Source organism: Rana temporaria, chromosome 2 (genome assembly GCF_905171775.1).
Source record: "Rana temporaria chromosome 2, aRanTem1.1, whole genome shotgun sequence".
Taxonomy (NCBI): domain Eukaryota; kingdom Metazoa; phylum Chordata; class Amphibia; order Anura; family Ranidae; genus Rana; species Rana temporaria.
In genome coordinates, this window is record NC_053490.1 from 391,978,770 (window position 1) to 392,002,428 (window position 23,659).

The 23,659-nt window shown below is 44.6% G+C and overlaps 1 protein-coding gene across 1 annotated transcript in view; it reads left to right on the top strand.

The window, feature by feature from the left end:
- The first annotated feature begins 4,248 nt into the window (after positions 1 to 4,248).
- Positions 4,249 to 23,659, top strand: part of LOC120927387 (KN motif and ankyrin repeat domain-containing protein 1-like) — a 30,260-nt gene continuing 10,849 nt past the window's right edge. Inside the window, exons 1-2 of the mRNA XM_040338025.1 lie at positions 4,249 to 4,636; positions 11,855 to 11,935. Coding sequence (XP_040193959.1) covers positions 11,899 to 11,935 — 37 coding nt within the window. The 5' untranslated portion in view covers positions 4,249 to 4,636; positions 11,855 to 11,898. The remainder of the gene's footprint in view (positions 4,637 to 11,854; positions 11,936 to 23,659) is intronic.

A 23,659-nucleotide genomic window follows, 5' to 3' on the forward strand; every position in this document is an offset into this window, starting at 1 on the left:
GCACTTTGTGCACTTTTTACATGTTATCTTTGCTTTTAATTATGTGGTGATTAAATGGGAAGTCCATCCCTTATCATAAGAAAAAAGATATATGCTGTGGTAAAACAGAGAAATATTATACTAGCCTGCTGTCCAAAGAATGTTGTGTCATGCATACCCTGTGTAAAAAAAAGGGCATTCATCCAAATAGTTTTGCTTGTTTTAGACACTTTTAGTAACTACAGCTATAATTCTGAATACAATAACAGCACAGTAACTATTGTAAAGTCAAAGGAAATTACATGGTAGGGTGGGGAAGGAAAATATCTTGGAAAACAAAGTATTTTAAAGGGCTAAGCCTTCACACTAATGTTCACAGACCTTGATAGACATAAATAGAGGAAAATTGTAAAAGCTTTGATTATGTAACAGAACGTAAATAGATGTAAACCCTAACTGAATGACTTTGCTAAAGCACTGTTTGCCAAACTAACCATATTTTTGTTTCAATAAAATAAGTACATTTCACTGATTTCCATTCTATGTTGCGTCTCCGGACTGTTGATTTTCTTCAGCTGCCTTGTAGCCACTTCCTAACTAAATGCATGCATGACATTTCTCTGGGTTTTTGGATGGTGAGAAGTTAGAACAGTCTGTGGACCGGATTCAGATACCTGTGCGTATCTCTCCGGCCGGCGTAACGTATCCTAGATACGTTACGCCGCTGTAACTTTGGGCACAAGTTCCGTATTCAGAAAGAACTTGCGCCCTAAGTTACGGCGGCGTAACGTATGTGGGTCGGCGTAAGCCCGCCTAATTCAAATGGGGATGTGGGGGGCGTGTTTTAATTAAATTTTGCTTGACCCCGCGTATTTTACGCTTTTCTTAACGCCGCATGCGCCGTTCGTGAAAACATCCCAGTGCGCATGCTCGAAAATCTGCCGCAAAACGTCATTGCTTTCGACGTGAACGTAAATTACGTCCAGCCGTATTCGCGAACGACTTACGCAAACAATGTAAAAATTCAAAACTCGGCGCGGGAACGACGGCCATACTTAACATTAGCTACGCCTCATATAGCAGGGGTAACTATACGCCGGAAAAAGCCGAACGCAAACGACGTAAAAAAAACACCCTGCAAGACAAAGGCTAGTATGCATTATGAATTACTTACCTGAGATCGAATCCCCTGTAGGCGGTTCTTGGTTACCTCCTCTGTTGCCGCCATGATACCCGGAGTGACTTCCGGGTATTGCAGCTCCGACACTGTGACTGGCCGGAGCTGCGATGACGTCACTCCCGCTTAGTGTGCCTGCGCCCGATGTCTACGGCGCATGCGCTGTAGACATCTGTGCCGCTATTTCTGCAAATATCTCCTAAACCTTTTAGGTTGGGGAGATATTTGTTGCACCTTAATCTAGGCTTAGCTGTAGGTTAAAAAGGTTGTAATGCGCTTACAACCACTTGAAAGTGGTTTTAATGTAGATATAAACCTGATTTATTTTTTATTTTTATTGAAGACTTCTACCTGGTACAGTAGAGGACGTCAAATCATCTGTGCCCAGTCTTGCCACGAAGAGTTAATCCAGCTCTGCGCAGTCCTCTTGTCATTTTTTTACTAAGATAAAAAACGACACACAGATAGGTTTGTATCGCCACTTCCCCCACTGCTGAGACTGACATCTGATTTCTTTATCTCATGCACGAGCATGAGAGCAGAGAGTGTCTACGATTCCAGCTTCACATCCCCCCTCCTTTCTTCTCAAGCTCTCCAAGGATTGGCTGCTTCACACCTCAGCATGATTGGACATGCTGAGGTCATGTGGTGCTTTTCCTGAGTTTTGACTGGATGTTACTCATCATGGGGCGTGATCCATGAGATCAGCAGAAGATCAGCGTGACGAGGAGGATATTCATGGTGCAGTGGTGGGTTTGCATCCACTTTAAGGTTTTTCACCTTAATGCATTCTATGCATTAAGGTGAAAAACCGTCTGTGCTGCATCTCCCCCCAGCCTCACCCTTTTTCTTACCTGAGCCTGATTTGATCCAGCGACGTGCACGAGAGCGGCGGCTCTTGCCACTGTCTCCCTTCTCATTGGACAGATTGACATTTGGCTCTCGCTGCTGTGTCCCTCCTCATTGGGCAGATTGACATTTGGCTTTCTCCACTGTCTCCCTCCTCATTGGGCAGATTGACATTTGGCTCTCGCCGCTCTCTCCCTCCTCATTGGGTAGATTGACATTTGGCTCTCGCAGGCAGATGCAGGCAGGCCGGCTAGGGAGCAAGCACACATGGGTGCCCACATGGAAAGCGGCTTTCGATGGGGGTACCCGCTAAAGAGGAGGGACCTGGAGCACCAGCTCCCAGAAAAAAAGGATGGGGGCTGCTCTGTGCAACACCATTGCACAGAGCAGCCAAGTCTAGACACAATTGTTATTTTAATAAAATAAAAAAAATAAGGTTTAATAACACTTTAACGGCAGAATCACCAGGAATTATTTCAACAGAAAGAATATATTATAATAGAATATTTAAAAAAGGCAAAAAGACTCCTGAAATTACTTGTTACAGTCTATAGGGATTTGATAGATTGAGGTTACATATATTTTGATAAATGTTTATTTGTGATGCAGTGCCGCAGATGCAGCTTCGCACCAATTAGGACGGTGGCATTGCCGGCAAATGCTGCCGTTTTGACATGTCAAATAGCACAAGTGTGAACCAGGGCTAAACCTTGAAAAGTGATAGCTGTAAATAAAAAAAAAGTGCCATACACCAGTGTTTTCTTGAATTGGACTGAAATGATCACACTATCTAAATGTAACATGCGTGGACATTTGAAGTATACAGAACGGCATTCAGATGTTTTAAAAAAAATATATATATATTTTATAATGGTCCACCTTTAATAAGACACATGGCCACTTATTAAATTTAGAAAAAAAAGGTTTAACCTTAAACTGCGTAGAGGGTTCTTTACTGTAAGAGCGGCAAGGATGTGGAATTCCCAGGGGGGGGGGGGGGGGCATCGATAGTTTTTAAAAAACTATTAAATAAGCACCTGAAAAGGGATATACTATGTAATATTGACATATAATAACAAAAATAGGTTGGACTTTTTCAACATCACCTACTATGTAACTATGTAACTACCGTATATACTCGAGTATAAGCCGAGTTTTTCAGCACAATTTTTTTTTTGGCTTATACTCGAGTCACCTTTCCACGTCTGATTTCCCAAACCTGGCACACATGTAGCCCCACTCTTCCTCTACAAGTGCAAAGTTTGTTGTTCGGGGGATCTACAGCCAGGGAGCACCGATTTTTCAAAGCCGGGCACCCCTTCCATAGACTCCCATGGTAAACGGTAATTTCTCTGGTGAGTTTGGGGACCCGATACTGGCCGGTCGTAGGTCCCCTGGACCCGGAAATTAGCACACATGTAGCCCCATTTCTCCTCTATAAGTGTGCAAAGTTTTTTGTCTGGGAGACCTACGGCTGAGTGAGGTATGGGCAAAGTGAGGCATGGGCACAGTAAGGCATGAACATGGACACAGTGAGGCATGCACATGGACACATTGAGGCACAGTGAGGCATGCAGATGGACACCCTAGACTTATACTCGTGTCAATACGTTTTCCCATTTTTTTGTGCTAAAATTAGGTGCCTCGGCTTATATTCGAGTATATATGGTATGTACACCAGTGGTATCATAGGGAAATTAACTCTGTACATGCTACTACAAATGGACCTTAAAGATTCGTCAGAAAATAATGTTATATTCCATCAAAATAAAGGAGAGCTGTGTCATTGGCTGACCACTAGATCAGGGGTTTCTAACTGGTGGCCCCCAGCTGTTGCAAAACTACAAGTCCCATCATGTCTCTGCCTGTGGGAGCCATGCTTGTAACTGTCAGCCTTGCAATGCCTCAAGGGACTTGTAGTTATGCAACAGCTGGAGGGCCCCCAGTTTGAGACCCCTGATCTAGTGGCCAGCCAATGGCACGGCTCTCCTTTATTTACCCAGTTTGAGATCCAGTTTGAGACCCGGCATTAGATGATAAATGATCCTGTTGAATTTGGAAATATTGGGGTGCTAGATTAATACTACGAAAAAGGACCATTGGCCAATTGGATTTTCCCAGCTGAAAGTTATTGTTCTTCCAAAGGAAGGGTGGCGCCGGGAGGGGGGCCAAGGGAGTTTTGTAAATCTTGCAGGGTATAAAAAAACACAGTGCAATGCTCAGTTCATTGAATGTCTAAATGCCATTTTAGTAAGCCCACCTTAAAAGATATTCAAAGATAAGTAGAGTAAGTTGAATAGAAGGGTTTGGGATTGGACTAATAGCAAACACTCCTAGGATATGCAGACATTTGCACAGTCTGTCTAATGTATTTGTGTCAGGAAGCTGGCTGAATATTCCTGACAATCTGGAATTATGATCTAGCCACACAACAATGAAGAGTTTTTCAAAGGAAAGGCTGTTTCCCAGAGTGGGCCTATCCTCAGGAAATCACATACGTTTCTTGTGACAACAGATGTTATTGCAAGTTTCATTTCAGCTTCAAGCGCTCAGTGAATATGTTGTCGAAATTTTTGGGATTATCCAAAACTTGGAACTAAGTATTTCTACAAGACAAAGTATTGTAAAGAGGTATGTGCAGGCTACCTTTATAACAAAATATTTTAAGTTGGTGATTTCACTGTTTGTAAAGCTGGATACACACTATACAATTTGCTTTAGATTTGCTTCCTTGAGATTTACCAAAAGTATAAAATATGAGGTCATACCTAAACACTTTAAATTTGTATGCAATCAGGCAAGCCCTCACACTACATAGTTGAAGGTAAATCTAAAGGAAATCAAAACAATAAAAGTTGTATAGTGTGTATCCAGCTTTATTGTACATTGCTATAAGGCAACCAGTATTTTTTTTTTCTTCAAAGGCAACCATTCATATTTTGTATTTAACTGTTGTATCTATTTGTTAGATTCTACTGCTCTGCTGTTGCAATTATTAATATTCTGTTGGTCACCACAATGCAAATGTATGAGTTACCCATTTTTTACCATTAAAAAGAGATGAAAGGCAGTAAATGAGCCATGAAAGAAGACAGTTTAGAACAACACAATTGAAAGGCAAAAAAACCCCACAAATTTTGCAATTCACAAATAAAAAAATAAAAACATTAATAAATAATAATCATTATTGTTGTTATTATTATTATAAAAATGTATGCATTCGTATATAAATACAATTTCAGCTGTTATTTGCTTTTTTCCAGGTAATATAGATTTACTTGTCTAATTATAAATCAGTGAAAAGCAATGTATAAAATATAGTAATCCAATGTATAAAATATAGTAATTCCATAGCATCCAACCCGTTTTCATATTTCACACATTTAGCATAAGTAAAGCTAATTGATTACCAGTTGATTGCTTTGAGTAACTATAACACAACATTCCAATTTATAGGCCCATGAGTAATATTACCACCCTCCAAATGAAGTATAATCTTTTGCTGAGTCAGTGTTTTATGACACCACAATCAAGAGATTATTATAGATGATGGTGTCATATGCCAACGCATTATCGCATACATACGTTTAACAATCATAACTGTTCTAAAAAAAAATGTTACTTGGAATGCTGAAAATAAAGCATTGCTGTATAAGTTAAGATATGTGTTTGACATATTTAAAAACATGGGGCCAAATTCTCAAAAAGTCTGCGTAACTTAAATTTCAGCAGTTAAGTTACACTGACTTAAAATTTCTACCTAAGTGCCTGATCGTCAAAGCACTTAGGTAGAAATTACACGCTGTGTAACTTAAGTGCCGCCGTCGTAAGGCGGTCCTCCTCTCCTGGGGGCGTTTTAAATTTAAATGAGGCGCGCTCCCGCGCCGGCCGTACTGCGCATGCGTGTGACGTAATTTTCCCGACGTGCAGCGCGCGAACGTAATTAACGCCGGTCGGCTTTGAGAATTTCGACGGGACACTAAAGTTGCGACGGGTGAAAAAAAAAGACGCGCCGGGAAAACAAATAATTATAAAAAAAAATGTCAGCGTCGCTCAGCATGCATTCCTGAGAGGGAGAACTCCATGCCAATTTTCAAAGAAAAAAACGGCATGGGTTCCCCCCCCAGGAGCATACCAGGCCCTTAGGTCTGTTATGGGTTGTAAGGAGACCCCCCCACGCCGAAAAATTGACGTAGGGGTCCCCCTACAATCCATACCAGACCCGTATCCAAAGCACGCTACCCGGCCGGCCAGGAATGGGAGTGGGGACGAGCGAGCGTCCCCCCCCTCCTGAGCCGTGCCAGGCCGCATGCCCTCAACATGGGGGGGTTGGGTGCTCTGGGGCAGGGGGGCGCACTGCGGGCCCCCCCACCCCAGAGCACCCTGTCCCCATGTTGATGAGGACAGGACCTCTTCCCGACAACCCTTGCCATTGGTTGTCGGGGTCTGCGGGCGGGGGCTTATCGGAATCTGGGAGTCCCCTTTAATAAGGGGGCCCCCAGATACCGGCCCCCACCCTAAGTGAATGGATATGGGGTACATCGTACCCCTATCCATTCACCTGGAGGCAAAAAGTTAAATTTAGTAAACACACAACACAAGGCTTTTTAAAATAATTTATTATTCTGCTCCGGATGCCCCCCCTGTCTTCGTTATTAGCTCAATTACCAGGGGGGGCTTCTTCTTCCACTCTCCGGGGGTCTTCTCCGCTCTCCGGGGGGGGGTTTCTTCTTCCGCTCTCCGGGGGGGCTTCTCCGGACTCCGGGGGGCTTCTTCCATCTTCTCCCCTCTTCCGCTGTTGACTCGGCGAACCCCGGTTCTTCTGCAGCTGTCCGGTGCCTTCTTCTTCAGCGCTGGCTGCCTGCTATGTTTGTGTGTTAGCTCGATTTCAAACAGGCAGCCGGCGCGGTCTTCTGTGACGCCAGGGTCTTCTCCCCTCTTCCGATGTTGCCTCGTCGCCTGTTGTCGCTGTAATGATGGAAGCGCGCCTTGCATCACATTTATATAGGCATCACCGTCCCATCATGCTCCGGTAGGTACCCACGTGGTGGGTGCCTACCCACGTGCACCCACCACGTGGGTACCTGCCGGAGCATGATGGGACGGTGATGCCTATATAAATGTGATGCAAGGCGCGCTTCCATCATTACAGCGACAACAGGCGACGAGGCAACATCGGAAGAGGGGAGAAGACCAGAAGACCCTGGCGTCACAGAAGACCGCGCCGGCTGCCTGTTTGAAATCGAGCTAACACACAAACATAGCAGGCAGCCAGCGCTGAAGAAGAAGGCACCGGAGAGCTGCAGAAGAACCGGGGTTCGCCGAGTCAACAGCGGAAGAGGGGAGAAGATGGAAGAAGCCCCCCGGAGTCCGGAGAAGCCCCCCCCGGAGAGCGGAAGAAGAAACCCCCCCCGGAGAGCGGAGAAGACCCCCGGAGAGTGGAAGAAGAAGCCCCCCCTGGTAATAGAGCTAGTAAAGAAGACAGGGGGGGCATCCGGAGCAGAATAATAAATTATTTTAAAAAGCCTTGTGTTGTGTGTTTACTAAATTTTACTTTTTGCCTCCAGGTGAATGGATAGGGGTACGATGTACCCCATATCCATTCACTTAGGGTGGGGGGCCGGTATCTGGGGGCCCCCTTATTAAAGGGGACTCCCAGATTTCCATAAGCCCCGCCCGCAGACCCCGACAACCAATGGCAAGGGTTGTCGGGAAGAGGTCCTGTCCTCATCAACATGGGGACAGGGTGCTCTGGGGTGGGGGGGCCCGCAGTGCGCCCCCCTGCCCCAGAGCACCCAACCCCCCCATGTTGAGGGCATGCGGCCTGGCACGGCTCAGGAGGGGGGGGACGCTCGCTCGTCCCCACTCCCATTCCTGACCGGCCGGGTAGCGTGCTTTGGATACGGGTCTGGTATGGATTGTAGGGGGACCCCCTACGTCAATTTTTCGGCGTGGGGGGGTCTCCTTACAACCCATACCAGACCTAAGGGCCTGGTATGCTCCTGGGGGGGAACCCATGCCGGTTTGGAATTTAAAAATTGCCGTGGAGTTCTCCCTCAGGAATGCATACCAAATGCCGTCGCTGGAATGGGCCTTTACAAGGTTTGGCTAACTTTCCACATTATAAAACCAGCCCTAGTTTTGCGCCGGCAAATTCGGAACTTAAGCAGAAATCACAGTGATGAAATGCTTTGAAAATCTGCTTAAGTCCTCATTTGCATACGCAAAGCTGCATTTCAATGAGAAATGCCCCCAGTGGCGGATGCGGTACTGCATCCTAAAATCTGACCGTGTAAGTGTCTTACACATGTCAGATTTTCTGCCTAACTTTGGAAAAAGCCTTTTGAGAATCGTTTCCAAAGTTAGGCACAGGGATACGCAGGCTGAACAGCAGTTAAGTCTGCGTATCTCTTTTGAGAATTTGGCCCACGGTTTGCCTATAAGAAAAATGTGTTATGAAATGCACTTACATGAGCTTTTCATAAAACATGCCATAAATAAATTCTTTTTTTAGTCAATACAAATAAATTTAAGTGTAATGTAAAAGTAATCTAGATGCAAATCACCGGCATAGGTAAACTATCCAGCTATGCAATCTACTCTACAAATCACAAAGGTTCTAGTCCTCCAAAAATAAAAAATAAAAAAATGGCAATATATATATTTCCAACATAAATAAACAAGTAGTGTCTCTTTCCCAAAAACAACACAGAAGTAGATGTTCTTTATTTCCTTAAAGCGGGGGTTCACCCTATATAAAAAAAAAAAAAAAAAAAATTTTTCCTCTAGCATTAAATTCGGCATAGTAGCGCGAGCTACAGTATGCCTGTCTGTATTTTTTTATCCCCGTACTCACAGTGCTATTGTACATTGAAGATTCCGGGGAATGGGCGTTCCTATGGAGAGAGAAGGTGATTGACGGCCGGCCCTGGCACGTCACACTTCTCCGGAAATAGCCGAAATAGGCTTGGCTCTTCACGTCGCCTGCGCATAGCCTGTGCGCAGGCGCCGTGAAGAGCCGAGACCTACTCCGGCTGTCTTCAGGGAGCGTGACGTGCCAGAGCCGGCCGTCAATCATCCTCCCTCTCCATAGGAACGCCCATTCCCCGCGGCAGACGGAATCTTCAATGTACAATAGCACTGTGATTACGGGGATAAAAAAATACAGACAGGCATACTGTAGCTCGCGCTACTATGCCAAATTTAATGCTATACTGTTGTTAAGGAGGGTGAACCACCGCTTTAAATTCTTGATTCACTTGGTAGTAGATTAGTGTGGAATTGTAAAACAAATTATATACATACTTACCTACCTGATGAAACATTGGTCTGATATGGCAGCTTTCCCCTACTGACGCTAAGCCCGAGAACTGAGCGATCACATGATTGCTGATCGCTCCGCTCTCGGTCTGCACTGAGCAGAGAGGGATGACTGTAAATCACTGCTTTCTGCTCTGATCCTCCAGTGCTTGCTGGAATGCCAGGCTGTGGAGGGGTGGGAGTGGCTGAGAGGCCAACCTGCTGCTGGTCAGGAATCTAGGTGGATCCCAAAATTATTGTCAGAGACTGGAGCGGGTCTTGACATCAGCAGACTTTAGCCCATTGTTCCAAAAACATGCTTGTAATCCAAAGCACTTGTATATCAAAGCGAATTTCCCCATTAGAAATAATGGAAACTCAAATGATTCATTCCACACCCATTTATTCATAAGTCCTTCGTTTTATAGTCCATATAAAAAGATTATAGCAATGTGATAGGTTGTGTAACCATAAAATGTCCATCCACAAATGGAAGCCTCCACAAGGGGATTAGAAGCAAAATCTAGCAGGAACTACTGAGTATAAAAGAGAAGAGAGGCACCTCTAATGCCACGTACACACGATCGGTTCGTGTGATGAAAACGGTCTGATGGACAGTTTTCATCAGACGAACCGATCGTGTGTGGGCCCAATCGTTTTTTCCCCCATCGGTGAAAAAACGTAGAACCTGTTTTAAAATTATCTGATGGTTAAAAAAACGATAGAAAAAAACAATCGTCTGTGGGGAAATCCATCGGTTAAAAATCAACGCATGCTCAGAATCAAGTCGACGCATACTCGGTAGCATTGAACTTCATTTTTCTCAGCTCGTTGTGTTTTATGTCACCGCATTCTGACACGATCGGTTTTTTAACTGATGGTGTGTAGGCAAGACTGATGAAATCTGGCTTCATCGGATATCTGATGAAAAAATCCATCAGACCGTTTTCATCGGATGAACCGATCGTGTTGTACCTTCATTAAATGTGACCATATTGCTTCACTTAGAGGCGCTCCTCTTCCCTTTTATGCTCAGTTGTCACATGAGGCTACTTGTATATCAAGACATCGCTTGTATATCAAGTCAACATGTATTTACAAATGTTGCTTGTCTTGCAAAACGCTCTCCAACCAAGTTACTCTCAAACTAAGGTTTTACTGTACCTCTCTTTTAAGTAGTAAGTATGTGTTTCAACGTTTTGAATGTAACTGGCATGCATGTTGTTTAAATAATAGTTTTTTTCATTGCTGAATATGTGCAGTTGCATACATTTTAATAGAAAAAAGCTTTTGCAAGAAATAATATTATTAAAAAAAAGTCAGTGTATAATTTCTTATTGCACAAGTCAGTGCCCAAAATGTATCTAAAGTCCAAAACGACATTGGGGAATTGTCGCTGAAGTTTAAGGTCATTTTGCAGATCGGGTAGAGTAGGCGTTGCCTCTGGATCTTTGATATAGTGATAAGGGGAAAATTAGCCTAAGATGGGTAGGGTAAGCTCTGAAAACAACTCCCCATTAAATTACATTTATTTATACTAGGGTTGTCCCGATACCACTTTTTTAGGACTGAGTACAAGTACCGATACTTTTTTTTATGTACTCGCCGATACCGAATACCGATACTTTTTTTAAATGTGTCCCCAAATTCAGCCATGTCCCCCCCATATGCAGCCATGTCCCCCCCATATGCAGCCATGTCCCCCACATATTCCAGCCATGTCCCCCACATATTCCAGCCATGTCCCCCACATATTCCAGCCATGTCCCCCACATAATGCAGCCATGTCCCCCACATAATGCAGCCATGTCCCCCAAATAATGCAGCCATGTCCCCCACATATTGCAGCCATGTCCCCCACATATTCCAGCCATGTCCCCCACATATTCCAGCCATGTCCCCCACATATTCCAGCCATGTCCCCCACATAATGCAGCCATGTCCCCCACATAATGCAGCCATGTCCTACATACCTTGATGATGCCACACGTGCCGCCGTTAATCAGCGTGCGGGGAACATTACAGCTTTCGTTTGAATAGCTGTATCCCCGCCGCGTATAGACACTCCCCCTTGCGCGGGATTGGACAGATCATCCGTCCAATCCCGCGCAAGGGGGAGTGTCTATACGCGGCGGGGATACAGCTATTCAAACGAAAGCTGTAATGTTCCCCGCACGCTGATTAACGGCGGCGGCTTTGCGGTTTGCGGCGACGGCGGGGGAGGAACAAGTATTCTATTTCAGTATCGGGGGTATTTGCGGGAGTACGAATACTCCCGCAAATACTCGGTATCGGTCCCGATACCGATACTGGTATCGGTATCGGGACAACCCTAATTTATACACATTAGTCTCATTATTAAGAAGAAATGTAGATTGTACTCAAGTTTTGCCTTTAAAAAGAAGGAAACAGTAGCTAGCTAGATTTAGAGCAATGAAATAGAATAATGAAGTAACAACTTGCACATGTAAAATGAATAAAAAAAAAAAAAAAAAAGATTTTATTCAATCTGCTGCTTTAGTTTATTTTATGTGTTTTCTTTTATTGCAGGATTGACTTAGACTGAGGCTGGGTCTTCACATTTTCATACCAAGATGACACAGTCTATAAATATAAGTAATAATCTTCCAGGTAACATACTTTTTCAGCAATACTTGTTTTATGCAAAAGAACAATGTCATTTTTTTCACATAGTGTTTGTAGAAAAAACAGCTAACTATATATTTGCTTTTTATAGGGAAATATTTGATGGGCTGATGGTTAATATTTAGGTTCATTGTACAAAACTACACTATACTTTGTTCAATTTTGTGGGTAGGCTACTAATACGCAAATTACCTGAACTCCTTAAAGAAACTGTCCTGAGCAAAACATAAAGGCATGTCTGACTGTTATGCCGCGTACACACCATCACTTTATGTGATGAAAAAAAATTACGTTTTTAAAAACGTCACTTTAAATGACCGTGTGTGGGGGAAAACGTTGTTTTATGTCTTGTGAAAAACGACAAAAAAAAATTGAAGCATGCTTCAATTTTATGTGTCGTTTTTCAAAACGTCATTTTTTACTTCACAGAAATTGACTGTGTGTAGCAAAAAACGTTGTTTAAAACGACGTTTTTTCACCCGCGCATGCCCAGAAGCTACTTATGAAGCGAGCTTCAATGGAAAAACGTGGTGAACGTAACCTCGCTTTGCTAGAACATTGTGAGAAAAACGATGGTGTGTAGGCAACTTCGTCTTTGAAAATTGAAGTTTCAAAAACGTCATTTTTTACTTCACAGAAAATGTTTTTTTTTTTCATCACATAAAGTGATGGTGTGTATGCGGCATTACAGTGACTGTTTTGCTTTAAAGCTGAACTCCAGGCACATATAAAAAGGCACTGATTAATGCAGCCTGAAATTAATACAGTTGTGAATATATTTATATTTTTAAATGCAAGCATTGTAAGTGCCTGAATTTGAGTGGGTATCGGTTTCTTACAGTTCCCTGTACAGCAGAGACCCAATTGGGGGCAGCACAATTGGTTGTGCTGCAATGCATGGAGCATGATAGGAGGAAAGAGTCTGCTGCTTCTTATTTCACTGTCCGTTAAGAGGCTGGGGGAGTGTTACAACTTTGTCCCGCTCTTTTCCGGCATTGCTCTTTACAAGCCTTGTTCTAGCTCTCTCAGCGCTACTAGAGCTCAGGATTTCCTTTTTCATACAGTTCAGTCCTGGTTTACCAAGAGTACATGTTAATGACACTGGGAATGACCTAGAGGGTGTTTAAGCACCAACATGTTCAAAAGATACCAGTTAAGCAAAACAAATACAAAAAAAACAAAGGGCACTGTGGTTCCTAGTCATTATCTTTTGTAAAGACCAACTGGTACTTAAATTCTGCACCCTGGGCAAGCCCTTGTCACCTGCACCATAACAGGGAGGGACAAGGCCTGCAAGGGTTACTGAACTGCATCAGAGAATAAATAGGTCTCTTGCCCTGCCAGAGAGAGCTTTGCTGTGTGACTAAGTTGTGTAAATCACAGGACTGTATGGAAACAAATAACTTGGCAGGTGAAACAGCTCCCTTATATAGGGATGAGCCCGATGTTCGAGTCGAAACGTAAGTTCATCTCGAACTTCGGGTGTTCGCCTGTTCGTCAAATAGTGAACAATTTGGGGTGTTCGTGGCAAATTCGAAGGCAGCGGAAAACCCTTTAAAAGTCTATGGGAGAAATCAAAATTGCTAATTTTAAAGGTTAATATGCAAGTTATTGTTATAAAAAGTGTTTGGGGATCTGGGTCCTGCCCCAGGGGACATGTATCAATGCAAAAAAAGTTGTAAAAACTACAGTTTTTTTGGGAACAGTGATTTTAATAATGCTAAAAGTGAAATAATAAAAGTGAAATATTCCTTTAAATTTCATACCTGGGGGGTGTCTATAGTATGCCTGTAAAGTGGCACATTTTTTCCGTGTTTAGAACAGTCCCTGCACAAAATGAAATTTCTAAAGGAAAAAGAAAGTAATTTAAAACTACTCGCGGCTATAATGAATTGTCGGGTCCCAATAATACAGATAAAAGTAATTGAAAAAAAAACGGCATGAGTTCCCCCCCAGTCCATTACCAGGCACTTTGGGATAAATTCCAACGATGTGCTCTTTCTACAACCCGTGATATGGAAAAACACGCCACCACGATCGATTCCGCCTCCATGGACGCCTGCTGAATGACGCGAGACCTACTGTGACAGCTCTTAAATAGCTGAGGGCGGGGCCACCCGTGTAGTGCGCGTGGCATGTGTTGCCAACAGGGCAGGGCTAAAGCAAAAGTAGAGGAGACACCATGGGTGGAAGGGGTTCAGCTGGGGGTGCTACCAAATTATTATCTGCACTGTGCAGGTTTCAGCCATCAAACTGACTGCACAGGTTTTCCTGTGCAATCAGTGGAGTTCTGCTCTCAGCTTACCTAAACCTTTAATGTGAGGTCTGTGCTGTGTATCCTTTTAACCATGCCCACTTATCTTACTTTCTGGCTTCCACTTTTTTGAAAAAAGGACAGGAATTGTACTCTGCTTGCCACACACCACATTTCTAGCCTATCCTTGCACAGCAGAACATCCAATGGAGTTGATTTACTAAAGACAAATAGACTGTGCACCTTGCAAGTGCAGTTGTACTCATTTTGCCCAGAGCTAAGTGAATGTGGCGAAGCTTCTCTTTGTAAAAAATATCCAAACGAGTGCAAGGAAAATAGAAAAAAAAAATGAAATTTTCCTTGCACATGATTGGATGCTGGAAAAAAGCAAAGTTTCATCACTTTTACTAAGCCATGGGGAAAATGAGTGCAAATGCACTTGCTAAGTACACAATCTAAGCATGCAAATCATGCTTTACATTTTTCCTATATGTAAGTTTATCCTCGTTTTAGTTGTACAGGCCCAAACGGTAAAACAAAACATGCCCATTTGTGTTCGTCTTCATATTGTCAAAGCTAAATATTGTATAAGTACCTTGCCACTGTTAATATTAAACGCCAATCTCTATCTGTACCTTATCTACATGTTAAGTTGCTTTTGTACTACCTGTATATGGAGCACATTACATTTAGTGTTTTTTTTTAATACAACATTTAGCCTATTTTGAAATTTTTTTTTAATTATTTGTATGTAAATATTTTAAATCTGCATTTGCTTTCTTTTGTAATGTCAAATAAAAATGTTTTGTAATGAACTTGTGTGATGGAAGAACAAATAGGTGGAAATCTGGCTATATTTTTGCATGCTTCTTATAAATCACTCTGGTTTAACCACATCACAGAACCTCCTATATTCTGTTTAGTTGTGCTTAGAGTAGAAAGTGGAAATCCTAGGATCGGTAGACAGTGACTGTCATTTCTCCACCCTATGGAGATCCTACTGTACAAGTGGATACGTAAGATTTATCTGTCTAATTGCACTTTGGCATTGTTTCTTTGAATGTCAGAGCAACTTGTCCTGGTACTGATTGCAGGAATTTACTGGATACTAGTATAACATCATTTTTTAAAGAGTTTTACCTTGACTTTGACCTTTTTCAAGTTTTGATCCCTTAATATGATATATTTTCTTATTGTTTAGAGGTCACTCATTTGTAGATTACAGAATAATTATTTTGTTGCATAGCAGTATTTTTTTTAGGTGAAAAGGTGGTTTAGAACTTATACGTTAAAAGGGTAGTGTATTTTGTTCATTATGCAATGCATGCATCATACATACTAGGGGGAGTACAACTGGGGAAATCCATAGTGGAGAAGGATCTGGGGGTTTTTGGTAGATCATAAGCTCAATAATGGCATGCAATGCCAAGCTGCGGTTTCCAAAGTGAGCAAAATCCTTTCTTGTATTAAGAGAGGTATGGACTCCAGGAGAGAGAGATATCATTTTGCCTCTGATCAAATCATTAGTAAGACCTCATCTGGAATATGCAGTTCAGTTTTGGGCACCAGTTCTTAAAAAGGATATCGGGGAACTGGAGAAAGTGCAGAGAAGGGCAATCAAACTGATAAGAGGCATGGAGGAACTTAGCTATGAGGAAAGATTAGAGGAACTACATTTATTCACTGTTGAGAAGAGGAGAATAAGGGGGGATATGACCAACATGTACAAATATATAAGGGGTCCATATAGTGAACTTGGTGTTGAATTATTCACTTTACGGTCAACACAAAAGAGAAGGGGGAACTCTGTATGTCTAGAGGAAAAAAGATTTAATCTCCAAATATGGAAAGGTTTCTTCACAGTAAGAGCTGTGAAAATGTGGAACAGACTCCCTCCAGAGGTGGTTCTGGCCAGCTCAGCAGATTGCTTTAAGAAAGGCCTGGATACTTTCCTAAATGTACATAATATAACTGAGTACTAACATTTATAGGTAAAGTTGATCCAGGGAAAATCCGATTGCCTCTCGGGGGATCAGGAAGGGATTTTTTCCCCTGCTGTAGCAAATTGGATCATGCTCTGCTGGCGTTTTTTGCCTTCCTCTGGATCAACTGTGGGTATAGAATTGGGTATATGGGATTTTATGCATGTGCCTCCACTGTGGGGACGCTCATTGTTTAGTGTTAGGACCACAGATATTACAGGGTGCCTTGGCGCGGCTCTGTGGCTCACGCATGCGTTTGCAAATGCGTGCGGACTGAACCCCTGTTTTTAACGCATACTGTAGACAGGTTAATTGGTTTTCTGCAAGCTGGTCGGTAAGTAGGCTTGGTTTTTCCCTGGGCATTCCCCAGGTTTTTGTTGTTATCTGCTTTAGCCTTCCAATGCTACTTACTGTTATGGCCAGCTATAGACGGGGGCAGTGGACATGTTTATGCTTCACCTGTGGTGTTTATATTGGTCCATCAGTGCACCAACACCTTTGCAGCCATTGTGCTATATGCTGGGTGCTTGGTGTGCTCTTGTACCTTTAAAGGAGGGGTGGCTTCCCTTCAGTTCACCTGCCCCTGTGTCAGGGCCAAAGCGCTGTACTTCCTCCTTTAACACACCAGCGTAGTAGATTGGCTTCCCGGCGGCTAACTGGGCACTTTAGGCGTGTGCGCATACGCATGTGACCTCTCGGGGCCAATCACCAGCGTGACTGCCCTATTTAAACCAGCTCCTGTCAGTAGACAGATTGCTGGTTTATCGTCAGCTACTTCCTGAACCTGTGTCTCTGGAAACCATTTCCTGTTGGAATTCCGTCCGACTCACCTCTCACCTGGAACCTGACTTCGGATTGCTTCACCACTCTATTGAACTCTTCTGACCCCGACCTCGGCTTGTGACCTGGACTCTGTTGTTGTTTCTCCTGCCCTTGAACCTCTTGGCTTGTGACCCGGATCTGCTGTCTTCTCTGCTCCCCGAACCTTGGCTTGCACCCCGGACTTTCCAGTTTGTTTCTTGGACTCTTTCAGTACCGGTTATCCGGCTTCAGTATCGTTTGTTCCTGTTTCCGTCTGCAGTCACCCAGAAGCACCTGTCATCTACAACCGTCACCGGTCAACGCTTCTCCACTGGCACCGGTACCGCCTCGTGCTTCCGCCACCTGTTCCAAAACTCAGTGGGCGGGCGCGCTTGGTCGTAAAGGTGAACCACCCTCGGCAGTTCGGTCTCGGTGAGTACTTGATTCCTGATAGTATAAACCAGCCGAAAACAAAAAATGTCCGAGACCGACAGGGTGCGTTCACCTTTCGAGACACTTTGCCAGCAGGTGTCCGCGCTTACCGAGGCGGTGCAGAAACTTCAGGAGGGATATGTCCAAGTCGATGGCCGTCTACAACAGTTAACTGGGTCTCCTGGGGTAGCACCCCCACCTGCTGCATCTGCTGTCGGGACTTCCTCATCACAGTCCATTCCCAGTTCAGCTGTCGGATTGATCCACCCGGAACCTCGGGTCCCTCCTCCGGAGCGTTTTTCTGGCGAACGCCGAAAATACCGGGCGTTCAAAAACGCGTGTACTTTATACTTAGACCTCCAGCCTAGAACTTTTTTCTCCGAGGCCGTGAAAGTTGGATTTGTTATTTCCCTCTTGTCCGAAGAACCCCAGGCTTGGGCGCACAGCCTAATGGAAAAACGAAGTCCGATCCTAGATTCACTGGACTCTTTCTTTGATCATATGGCTCAGTTATATGATGACCCGCAGCGTATGGCTTCTGCTGAGACCGTCCTCCATAATCTAACCCAGGGGAGGCGTCCGGTAGAGGATTATACCGCGGAATTCCGCAAATGGTCAGCTGACACCGGCTGGAATGACGCAGCACTAAAATACCAATTCCGCCAGGGACTCTCAGAAACTCTCAAGGATGAGTTGGCAAGAACCGAGGCTCCCGCTTCGTTAGAGGCCTTGATCCAGTCCGCCACCCAGCTGGACCGACGTTTACGAGAACGACGCACTGAGCGCTTCCAGACTTCACGCCCTGCTTGGGTTCCACCCAGGGTAGTTCCAGCTGCATCCCCTCCTGTGGCTCCTCAACACGGCAGTCTTCCAGACCCGGAACCCATGCAACTCGGACTGGTTCGAACCCCTCTCACCAGTGAGGAAAGACTGCGTAGACGCCAGAATAACTTGTGTCTGTATTGCGGTGCCACCGGTCATTTTCTTCGCACCTGCCCCATAAGACCGAGTAAGTTCCCGATTCAACCCGTTTTCAACCTTCATGTCTCAAATAGTTCTCAAACTCATCTTGTACTCTTCGTCTCTTTACAGCTACCGGAAAAGACCATCCGCCTCCCGGCCATCCTTGATTCAGGTGCATGCAGTAATTTTCTGGACTCCAATTTAGCCCTTAAACTCCACATACCCCTTCGCAATAAGGATCAATGCCTGCAAATACATTTGGCCGATGGCTCTCTTCCTAAATCGGGACTAGTCTCACAGGAAACTGTGCCTCTTCTAGCCATTACCGATTCAGGTCATCAGGAATTTCTACGACTAGATCTCATTCCTTCACCGCTTTTTCCTATTATTTTAGGACTTCCCTGGTTGCAAACACATCAACCTTGCATCGATTGGCTGAAGAAAGAGGTCAACTTTACATCTTCCTTTTGTGCCCAAAACTGCTGCGCACCCACGGTAGCCACCTGTTCAACTGTGGTAACCTCACCTGAACTTCCACCTCACGTCCCCTCTGTTTACCATGAATTTAAAGACGTTTTTGATAAACAGCAGGCTGACTCTCTCCCTCCCCATCGGCCTTATGATTGCCCGATTGATCTCTTACCTGGCTCTGAAATACCTTTCGGCCGCATCTTCCCGTTATCTGAAACCGAGCTTGCGGCTCTTAAGGAATACATCGACGAAAACTTACAAAATAACTTTATCCGACCTTCTTCTTCTCCAGCGGGGGCAGGTATCTTTTTCGTTCAAAAGAAAGACGGCTCGTTACGACCCTGTATCGACTACAGAGAACTTAACCGGATCACCATCAAAAATAGGTACCCGTTGCCTCTCATACCAGAGCTTTTTCAGAGATTTCGAGATGCCCAGGTGTTTTCCAAATTGGATCTGAGGGGTGCCTACAATCTTGTTAGAATCCGAGTCGGGGATGAATGGAAGACCGCCTTCAGGTCACGGTTCGGTCATTTTGAATATCTCGTCATGCCATTCGGGCTCTGCAATGCCCCGGCCACCTTTCAACATCTGGTCAATGATATCTTTCGTGAGTATTTGGACGATTTTTTAGTTGTATACCTGGACGACATCCTCATTTTTTCCCCTTCTCTTGAGCTTCATAGGCACCACGTCAAGAAAGTTCTTACTATCCTCAGGAAACACAAATTATTTTTGAAAGCCGAAAAATGCGAATTTGAAAGAACGACGATACAGTTTCTAGGTTTTGTCATCTCTACCGGCGGGGTCGCCATGGATCCCCAGAAGATCAAAGCCATCTTAGACTGGCCGACACCAGTGGATAAGAAGGCAGTGCAGCGGTTTATTGGCTTCGCCAATTTCTACCGGCGATTTATCGTCGGGTTTTCTGCCATCGTGATTCCTATCACCAAACTTACCCACCAAGGCAGCCATTTTCACTGGTCGCAGGAGGCTCAGGAAGCTTTTGAGAAACTAAAAAAGATTTTTTCTTCAGCACCTGTCTTACGGCACCCTGATCCAAAGTTGCCCTTTACTTTGGAAGTGGATGCCTCTGAGACAGCCCTAGGAGCCATTCTTTCACAAAGGCAAGGGTTAAAGTCCCTACTCCATCCCGTGGCCTTTGCCTCCAGGAAACTAACAACTCCAGAGAAGAATTATGACGTAGGGGACAGAGAACTCCTCGCTATCAAATTTGCCCTCGAGGAGTGGAGGTACTTGTTAGAAGGAGCAATTCACCCGATTATAATTTTTACGGACCATAAAAATCTCGAGTACTTGCGCTCCGCAAAACGTTTGAGACCTAGACAAGCTCGATGGGCTCTTTTTTTTTTACGATTTAATTTCCATATTACTTATAGGCCTGGTTCGAAAAATGGAAAGGCGGACGCACTTTCCAGGATGTTCCCAGAGACTCCTTGCACAGCGGAACCAAGTACCATCCTGCCTTCCCGGAATTTTCTCTTGGTTTCTGAAACTGATCTGTTAAATTCCATCAAAATTGCATCCAGACAAATCTCGGACCCAGTATCATCGTCACTAAAGGAGCGCGATGGCTTATTTTGGCTTCAAGACAGGATCTACGTTCCCACCGAGATCAGGCAATCAGTTCTGAGCACCTTCCACGACCGTAAGTTAGCCGGTCATTTTGGGGCAAGGAAGACCTCTGAACTACTTTCCCGTTATTTTTGGTGGCCAAAATGGAAACAAGACTGTAAAACTTACATTTCTTCATGTGCAATCTGTCAACGCAACAAGGGTCCTAAAACCAAGACCTGGGGGTTACTTAAGCCTCTGCCAGTTCCAGAACGTCCGTGGGCTGATATTGCTCTAGATTTCATCGTAGATTTACCTCCATCGGAGGGCTTCACGACAATCCTGGTAGTCGTGGATCGCCTGTCTAAAATGGCACATTTTCTACCCATGGTTGGAACCCCTTCTGCTGCCGAAACGGCGAAAATTTTCTTCAAAGAAATCGTTAGGCTTCACGGGGTCCCCAAAACCATTGTCTCAGACAGAGGGGTCCAATTTACCTCTAAATTTTGGAGAGAGCTTTTCAGATCCCTGGAAGTCAAAACATGTTTGTCATCGGCCTACCACCCGCAAAGCAACGGGCAAACGGAAAGGACGAACCAAACTCTTGAACAATACCTCAGATGTTTTTGTTCTGCCTCCCAAGATGATTGGTCATCTCTATTGCCCACTGCGGAGTTTGCCTACAATAATTCTGTTCACACTACCACCAACCAAACACCCTTTTGGGCTAATTGCGGTTTTCACCCGGCCTTCCTGCCAGACCCTCTCCCGGAGATACCTGTCCCAGCTGCCCAGGAACGTATAACCACCTTACAGTCTAACTTTCGGAAACTCAGGGATGTAATGCAGCAAGCCCAAGAGGATTATAAGAAATTCTATGATAAGGGAAGGAAGGACTGTCCCTCTTTTGAAATTGGGGAAGAGGTCTGGCTCTCCGCGGCTAATTTGAAGTTGCCAGTTCCTGCCCGGAAGCTAGGTCCGAGATTCATTGGCCCGTTTAGAATCAAACGCAAGATCAACGAAGTAGCTTTTGAACTTTCATTACCCAACTCTTATAGAATCCACCCGGTTTTTCATGCCTCCCTCCTAAAACCTACCATCCCGGACCCTTTTCAGGGAAGGGCAGCTATTCCTGCACCACCAGTGGAGATTGATGGAGAAGAGGAGTTTGAGGTCGAGGCCATTTTGAGCTGTAGAAAAAAGGGGAGACAACTCCAATACCTGATCAAATGGAGGGGCTACCCTCCAGAAGACAACTCATGGGAACCTTCAAGAAATGTGCATGCCCCTCGGCTAATTCGTGTTTTTCACCAGGAGCATCCGGAGTTGATGGCCAGTTTGGGCGTCCGGAGTCCGCCCCTTGGGGGGGGGCACTGTCAGGGCCAAAGCGCTGTACTTCCTCCTTTAACACACCAGCGTAGTAGATTGGCTTCCCGGCGGCTAACTGGGCACTTTAGGCGTGTGCGCATACGCATGTGACCTCTCGGGGCCAATCACCAGCGTGACTGCCCTATTTAAACCAGCTCCTGTCAGTAGACAGATTGCTGGTTTATCGTCAGCTACTTCCTGAACCTGTGTCTCTGGAAACCATTTCCTGTTGGAATTCCGTCCGACTCACCTCTCACCTGGAACCTGACTTCGGATTGCTTCACCACTCTATTGAACTCTTCTGACCCCGACCTCGGCTTGTGACCTGGACTCTGTTGTTGTTTCTCCTGCCCTTGAACCTCTTGGCTTGTGACCCGGATCTGCTGTCTTCTCTGCTCCCCGAACCTTGGCTTGCACCCCGGACTTTCCAGTTTGTTTCTTGGACTCTTTCAGTACCGGTTATCCGGCTTCAGTATCGTTTGTTCCTGTTTCCGTCTGCAGTCACCCAGAAGCACCTGTCATCTACAACCGTCACCGGTCAACGCTTCTCCACTGGCACCGGTACCGCCTCGTGCTTCCGCCACCTGTTCCAAAACTCAGTGGGCGGGCGCGCTTGGTCGTAAAGGTGAACCACCCTCGGCAGTTCGGTCTCGGTGAGTACTTGATTCCTGATACCCTGTCTATCCATTAAAATGCATGTGCCTCCACTGTGGGGACGCTCATTGTTTAGTGTTAGGACCACAGATATTACAGGGTGCCTTGGCGCGGCTCTGTGGCTCACGCATGCGTTTGCAAATGCGTGCGGACTGAACCCCTGTTTTTAACGCATACTGTAGACAGGTTAATTGGTTTTCTGCAAGCTGGTCGGTAAGTAGGCTTGGTTTTTCCCTGGGCATTCCCCAGGTTTTTGTTGTTATCTGCTTTAGCCTTCCAATGCTACTTACTGTTATGGCCAGCTATAGACGGGGGCAGTGGACATGTTTATGCTTCACCTGTGGTGTTTATATTGGTCCATCAGTGCACCAACACCTTTGCAGCCATTGTGCTATATGCTGGGTGCTTGGTGTGCTCTTGTACCTTTAAAGGAGGGGTGGCTTCCCTTCAGTTCACCTGCCCCTGTCTATCCATTAAAATGCATGTGCCTCCACTGTGGGGACGCTCATTGTTTAGTGTTAGGACCACAGATATTACAGGGTGCCTTGGCGCGGCTCTGTGGCTCACGCATGCGTTTGCAAATGCGTGCGGACTGAACCCCTGTTTTTAACGCATACTGTAGACAGGTTAATTGGTTTTCTGAAAGCTGGTCGGTAAGTAGGCTTGGTTTTTCCCTGGGCATTCCCCAGGTTTTTGTTGTTATATGGGATTTTACGATATTTTTTATTTAATTTTTTTTTTTATGGTTGAACTGGATGGACTTGTGTCTTTTTTCAACCTGACTAACTATGTAACTATGCAATAAAATAATGTGTCCGTAATATTCAAATTTGCAAATACAATTGGTTTAATCAATAAAAAAATACAGTATATAAAAGGACTCAAAACTGAGGAAAATGTCACAATCAAGGGTAACAACATATTTACAGGCATACCCCACTTTTAAGTACACAATGGGGTTTATTTACAATAGCTGGAGAGTGCAAAATAAGGCTCACTTCTGCAAAGAAACCAATGAGCTTCTAACCCTGGCTTGTTCAATTAAGCTTTGGTAATAAAACCTGAAAGCTCATTGGTTTCTATGCAGAAGTGAGCCTGATTTCGCACTCTCTGGCAATAGTAAATAAACCCCATTGTGTACTTAAAAGTGGGGTATGCCTGTATAACACTTTAATAAATAACGAGATGTAAGATTTTAAAACTTATTTT